This window comes from Echinococcus granulosus (genome assembly GCF_000524195.1).
Source record: "Echinococcus granulosus chromosome Unknown EG_S00011, whole genome shotgun sequence".
In the NCBI taxonomy this organism is placed as follows: domain Eukaryota; kingdom Metazoa; phylum Platyhelminthes; class Cestoda; order Cyclophyllidea; family Taeniidae; genus Echinococcus; species Echinococcus granulosus.
In genome coordinates this window covers 302,409-309,384 of record NW_020170391.1, presented here as the reverse complement: position 1 = coordinate 309,384, position 6,976 = coordinate 302,409, and the positions used below count along the sequence as shown (strand labels likewise).

Sequence of the window (6,976 nt, the reverse complement as noted above, 5' to 3'; positions counted from 1 at the left end):
TAAGTCATAAAGTTGATTTAAATGGAGTATCGATCAATCGAGGCATCAAGATGCCTGAAATCAGCGGCCCGCCTCCAACGCCCACCTTTCACCACAAACAGACCAATGGGCAAATATCCTCTGCACCCAACCAATGAGGGCACAGGATACTGAAGCCAATCAGGCCGTCTGTGCGCTGCCTATAAATAAGATGGGATAGTGCGACGTCGGTTGGACATCACCGCGGCTAAACCATGTACGATGCAGCACTGAGGTTCTCGCCGTCGCTTTATTCTCTTCTCCTTCTCCTTGCCATCTTCGCCTTCTCCTGTGAACAAGCTGACGGTAAGTTGTGCTCACGATCGCGCCCGCTCCCTAACATGACATCCTTTCATGCTCGCTCCCCTCATCCTCCAATCTGCCCATAGAACTCCATGTGATCGGACTACGTGGTGAGATGGATGATGCCGTGCAGCGATTTGAGCGATCTCTACAGGTCTTCGGATACGCCCACACCCTCCTCGACCTCTCCATCTATGGCCGCACCACGCGCGAGGTCTCCTTCGAGCGCAAGGTGCAGGCACTTCACCAACTCATGGATGACATCCCCTCCGAGCATGTCCTCATCCTCGACAGGTCAGTTCATGGTCCCCCACGTTCTTCCTCCGATCCTTGCCCACAACATTGCAGAAGTTCTTCCGAGTCGGTACCTCGTGTCCACCGAGTGCATACTGTAATTCTTCCAATTGAAGTAGACTTGCATCAAATCCTTTCAAACTCATTTTTTGCCTTTGTCATAGTCACTCCTCCATCCTACTCAACACCCCTGCCGACCTTATTAGGCAGAGTGAGAGGATTGGCGCAGATTTCATCTTCGTCGAAACGGTGAGTTGTCAATGACAGCTAGTCTAATGGTTGTATTGGTGAGGATGGTGATGCTAATACCCACCTCTTCATTATTCGCAGGATGCCAACTCTGGCAAGAAGCTGCCTTCAGGCGATGCTATATTCACAGGCATGATGGCGCGTACGAAAAGCCTGAAAGAGCTGCTGGAGGACCTCTCAGATGACTCAACTGAGGACCTTGTTGACAAATTCGTCAGTGCTCTCCACTCCGCACTTTCTCGGGTACTTCCTTACCTCTACACCATTCCCTCATGTGTGCCATGTTTGCTGTCACATACAACCACTTTATAGTCGCTAAATTTGGGACGATCTCATTGGCGTTGGTCTGTTTATTACACCATACCATTCCCCTTTTCTCGACAGGATTCTGCCAAGGTTGCAATAGATGAAGAATCCGCTCTCCTTCAAGTTGTCAACAAAGACTCTGGTAGGAAAGATTTTCTCCGTAAGGAGTTTTCGGCCCCTCGGTATGCAAATCTTGATTAACTTGTGTCCTTGCATCACCGCTGTAGGTGTATATCTAAAAGTGCGCTATGAGAGTGATCGGGGGTACGTGCAGAACGTGCGAAAGGACACCGTTCCACCCATCCTCATCGCCTCTCCTGAAGGCAAGGTGTGCATTGGCCATAGCAGCTAAAGTCTATAGTCAGCCACACAGATTGATCCACAGAGCCTATTGGAACTCACACTTATCTGATAAGAGATAACAGGATTCCCTTAAAACCTCAGTCGGTTCCTACGCAGTTTAGGAAACATCGACCTCCTAATGCTCAACAACCACGCTTTCATTCCAATAGGATATAAAATAGGAAATTATATCTTCAGAAAGGCTTAAACTAACTGACAGAGAGTTAACTTACATACTGTCGTTTATCGACGTGCCAACTAAACCAAGGAGTGTTTCGTTTGCAGCATAAGTTGAACTCTCTCTCCAACTACCTCGTTCGCGCCTGGTCGCCTGAGACAGGATGTCAGATCTGTGATGAGGAGAAGCTCGATCTCTCCCGTTTGAGTGTATGACTTTGCTTCACTATATTCTCCTCCTCTTCTCCACTCCGTGTTCTCTTTTTGTTGCACAAATCGCCCGTTGGACATTCGATTATGAGTTTATATGGAGGTCTTTTATGGGTGGATTGATTAGCACGAAAAACAAACCAATTTATGCATATTTTCTTATTCACTTATTTATATGCCTTTTTCGAAATATTGCCATGAATGCTTGTTTGGTAAACTTTCTTGTCTTCATAAGTAGTGGTGACAGGAGAAGGTCCAGTACAGATGAGGGCCAGTAACGAAGTAATGGGAGAAACCAAGGGGACCATCGCATTTAGGGAATAAAACTGAACACGATTTATGCATTTATAGCACCTTGACTATCCCGTCATCCAGCTGAGTGTGCTAGTAACGGAACCCACGCCGTTCCTTGAGGTCTTCTTTGAGGGCTTGACGAATCTCACCTATCCCAAGAACCGAATAGACCTGGTTACATATTGTGCCGTAAGTCCACCGTCCTTCCTCTTTCTCCATTACCTCCTCCACCAATGTCAGCAAATACGATATCGACAAACGCTCGAAGTGCATTTATTCATTTCCTCAATATTTTCAGGTGGAGAAGCAGAAATCGGTTGTGAACGACTTTATTGCCAGGACCTCACACGAATACCACTCGAGCAGAGAGATCCGACTGCCTCTGAGTGCACGACCCACCGAAGCGTTCCAAGAGGCTCTGTGAGTTTTCCTTCCTTTTCGTTCACTTCATTCACAACCTACTGCACATGACATTTCCCCTTCTTTCCACTCAAACCAGGTCCTACTGCTGGGAGAACAACGAATGCAAATACCTCTTTTACATGGAGCCGACCACCCAGTTGCGCAAGGCAGACACATTGGAGCACCTAATATCAACGAAGAGGAACGCCATTGCGCCAATGATAACGCGTCCGGGCAAATTCTGGTCCTCATTTTGGGGTGCCCTTACCGATGAGGGCGCCTATGCACGCTCTGACGACTACTTCGACATAGTCGAACGCCGTCAAACGTGAGTCTGGCTCTCTTTCCCACTTTATCTTTGTACCACAGATTAAGCTCCCTTCTTTTGAGCTTGTTTAACGTCCGAAATGTGGTTGACTTTATAGTGATCTGTTTACTTCCCGAGTACGGTGCTAAGCTTTTGCATAACCACTACCAACTTTGACGAGTGTAAGCGAATGGCAATTCCGCAAATGAACGCAAGCACGCAACTACTGGGAAATCGGAGAAGCTATTTAGAATAACCTTAAATGAAATGTTCTACGTGTCATGCCGAGTCATGTGCAAGTGTAGATTGATTTTAACGTCTTCCTTTCATGCTGATATGAGTGACACAAGCGTAATGCAGCGCTTGTGCTAGAAATTTTTTGGCAAAATGCACCACATCGACTCCCATGATCGCTTCCTTGATGGAAGTAGGGTGATCCATTCAATAACCTAATAATGCATTAGTTCTACAAGATCAGCCTTCAGCAGCATCAGCATCGGGCTCTCGAGTTGACATAGCCTGTAGTGTTAAATGTGATGTTTATTATGGCTGTTTCAGTGGACTTTGGAACGTGCCGCTGGTTGGCAGCTCAGTGCTCTTCTCGCGCTGGGCCGTGGGACAACTGCGGGAGGTGCTGGAGGATAGTGGATTCCTTCTCTACGATATTGCAAATGCCGCTCTCCAACGGGTGCGTTACCCCTCACCAACACCTCATTCAAAGAATCCGACACGTACTTTCATTAGTACAACTGCATAACCACTTAGTAATTAGGTGGGTAAATCTTTCTCTATGATTGTAGATTGGTGAAATATGACATTCAAAATTGTTTGTTAAAGGAAAGGTTGAGCAGTAATTGATTGTTGAGCCTTGTTGTGCAGCTCATCAGTCTTTTTGAAATGCAGAACATGTTCCTCTTCGTGGACAATCGGAAGGACTTCGGCCACCTGGTAAACCCTGAGACGTACACCTTGGACCACTTGCACAACGACCTCTGGCAGATCTTCGACAACCCTATGGTGCGTTCCTTGATTGTACGCACATGGAATTGAACAAAATCAACTTAGGGACCCCCTTCCATTATTGACTGTAGATTTACTAAAATGTACAAGTACTATTAATATAACCAGCTGTCAACAATGGCACAACTCCAAAGACGGCTTTATTCCATTTAACAAGTGTAGAGATAGGGTACATAATCCTGCATTGCGTACTAAACTAAAAGCAGTCCCATTTTTATTAGGAAATGTAAGTAGAAACTAAGCTTTGGGTTGGCAATGGAATTGAATGTGTGGTGTTGCACTTTGTGCTAGGATTGGGAGGAGCGCTACATCCACCCGGAATACTTCCGTTTCGCCAACACCTCTACCACCATGGCTGACTTCGAGCAGCCCTGTCCAGACGTCTTCTGGGTGCCGCTGATGTCGGAGACCTTCTGTCAACAGCTAATCGAAGAGACGGAGTACTATGGCAAGTGGTCCGATGGCTCTAACTACGATCCTCGCCTCGAAGGTGGCTACGAGAACGTGCCCACCGTTGATATCCACATGAGACAGATCGACTGGGAGGAGCACTGGATGCACGTTCTCCAGAAATACGTCTACCCCATTCAGCTGAAACTGTGGGAGGGCTACTACGATAAGGTAAGTCGTGGTCTTCAGAACCAGTTTGCTGATTGCACGCCTCTGCGCAATCCCATTTTATTTGACCTCACAACCTTTTCTGCAACACTAATGCATTAATCGAGTACGCATTCGCAAACTCCACTCTACTAAAGAATCCACAGCCGACCCTACAACTGGGTTGGAAGACTGATTTTAGCTATCACCCACCCTCTCTCTCCCTCGTGGCACTTATTTATCTCCTTTAGCCAACTGCGAGGATGAATTTCGTTGTGCGCTACAAACAGGGCGAGCAGCCGTCGTTGCGCCTTCACCACGATGCCTCCACTTACACCCTCGACATGGCTCTCAACCGTGCCCATATCGACTATACGGTAAGATTTTACATCACCTCCCACCTTGACTATTGCCTTCTACGCGGTTGCACACATTAGTAACGAGGATCACAGGGAGCTTGTCAAACTGTAGATCCATTTTTAAGAAGCTGTACACGACCTGAGTTAGTGCAGGCATAAGTGCTCATTAGAGGAACATGCACAGGGCGAGCGCTGGCAGATTAGTGCGACCATGGATTCGGCAGAAGACTAATGTCAATTGGTGGTTATTCTCTTCCTTCCTCATAGGGCGGGGGCGTGCGGTACCCGCGCTACAACTGCACCCTAGTTGACACCCGTGTCGGATGGCCCCTTGTCTTCCCTGGTCGACTTACTCACCTACATGAGGGTATGGAGACTACCAGCGGAGTGCGATACATCTTCGTCACTTTTGTCAACCCCTAATCCTCTTATTTTCTTCCTACCCTTTCTTACAATAACTCTCTCATTTTATTACACTCTACTAGTTATTTGATAAAGTTAATTTCACTTGTAATACTCGTGTTTTGAAAAAATGTTGTAATAACTGATGATTTATTCAGAGAACGCGCGATGTTTTCCTGATGGATCAGTAATTTTCTAGTGAGTTAATACAGAGGGCGCCGTCGTGTTTATTCCAAACTTGGCATATGCTGAAATTCACTCACTTTAGAATGTTGGCGAATTTGTCAATGTACCTCAAACGGGATTGGCTAAAGTTATTAAAGATTTACTGAAGTTGTCGCCCCCGCACAAACAAGTACGCGAAGGGGGGTGCGGTCCGCAAGCGCCTGGTCGGAGCCTGGCAAGCAAAAGACTGTCCTAGTGTAAAATCTGCTTGTGATTCTGTGGCTGTAGTCTCGTGGAGTTCTAACAACTGACTGACCTCGAAATTCCAGTGACTTAGTATGCATGGAGTACATCTGCCTAATATGAGCCCGTCAGGAAGGACTGATTAGGAGAATGACTCTACAGGGTGTACGGAGATTAGGTATTAATCAAAACCTCTAGAAAATCAAACAGGGGCGTTCTTCTGGGGCTGGAGACATCTACAGCACATTTACATCTGTGCCCAGTCTATAATTTGCTTTCATTTTTCCGAACCCAATTTTTTTTAATTTTGCTCCTTAAAGTCGTAATAGCTGTACCTCTTTCTTAGATTCTGATTTGAAACACTTTCGTCAACATTGTCTGACCCACATCAAAGGAAATTCGTAGTATGAACTACAAAACAACCTATACTGCTGTTGCTGTTAGACTTTCATTTGGATTATTTCACAAAATTTGAACTAAAAAATAACAGGTATACTCCATTTTTAAACACAAAGAGAATAATTAAAGAGTGATAAAGGGAGATATATTGCATGAAGTACCTAAACAGTAGGAGCAATATGTCAATTCCCATTAGCTCCCCACAAAATCTCAGGTTATCAGTCACGAATAATCAACGCTTGCATTGAAACTTCCATCGAAAATTACGGAAGTGCCAACAAAATTACTTGCAAAACATTTCAAGACTTTATGCGATGTTTTTTAGTGTATGGCTTTTGCGTGGCAACCTTAGCAAGAAAATCGACCCAACTGACACGTACATTCGTGTAGTGGAGACGAGCTAAATGCAGAATTAGACAGTACCAAAGTTGTCGCAAAAGATGGAAAAGAAAAGTAGGTTTTAATTTGGTCTATCGCCCCCTTTACGCGTTGAATGAGCCCGAAATGGCCGTATTATTGTCGTGGTTTTGTTTTCAACCGTTCAGATCGTCTAATAAAAGCTTCTTCAGAAATTGCGTCCTCTGCATTTAAATGCCTTTATCTACAAACAGTTTACTAGAAATTTAAAAATCAGGAGTGTTGTCATTAGCTCGACTCTGTCGAGGATGAGATGGATCTGCTCCAATAAAGAATATTCACCGTGTGACTTTCAGTAGAAGAAACAACCATGCTGGTAACATTAATAATGTCGCATATTTTAAAGAATATGTTGCTAGGATGACCTATCTAAGGCTAATGCATAATCAAGGTGCCCTAAAGAAATGCGTTTGACTCTGTCCGGTGAAGGCATGCAATGAGCAGCTTTTCTATGCTACACCAACAAGTTCTG

At 45.3% G+C, this 6,976-nt stretch overlaps 1 protein-coding gene across 1 annotated transcript; it reads left to right on the top strand. All coding sequences in view use genetic code 11, as the record gives it.

Moving 5' to 3' along the window:
• Nucleotides 1-233: 233 nt before the first annotated feature.
• EGR_02416 (Procollagen-lysine,2-oxoglutarate 5-dioxygenase) lies at nucleotides 234-5,301 on the top strand (the record flags this gene model as incomplete). Its single annotated transcript, XM_024491665.1, has 15 exons — nucleotides 234-324; nucleotides 408-615; nucleotides 780-864; nucleotides 946-1,107; nucleotides 1,249-1,312; nucleotides 1,398-1,498; nucleotides 1,798-1,899; nucleotides 2,251-2,382; nucleotides 2,492-2,613; nucleotides 2,693-2,923; nucleotides 3,461-3,590; nucleotides 3,806-3,919; nucleotides 4,214-4,543; nucleotides 4,771-4,896; nucleotides 5,146-5,301. 15 exons carry the CDS (start codon nucleotides 234-236, stop codon nucleotides 5,299-5,301), a joined length of 2,154 nt encoding a protein of 717 aa, XP_024353816.1.
• Between the last annotated feature and the right edge of the window lie 1,675 nt (nucleotides 5,302-6,976).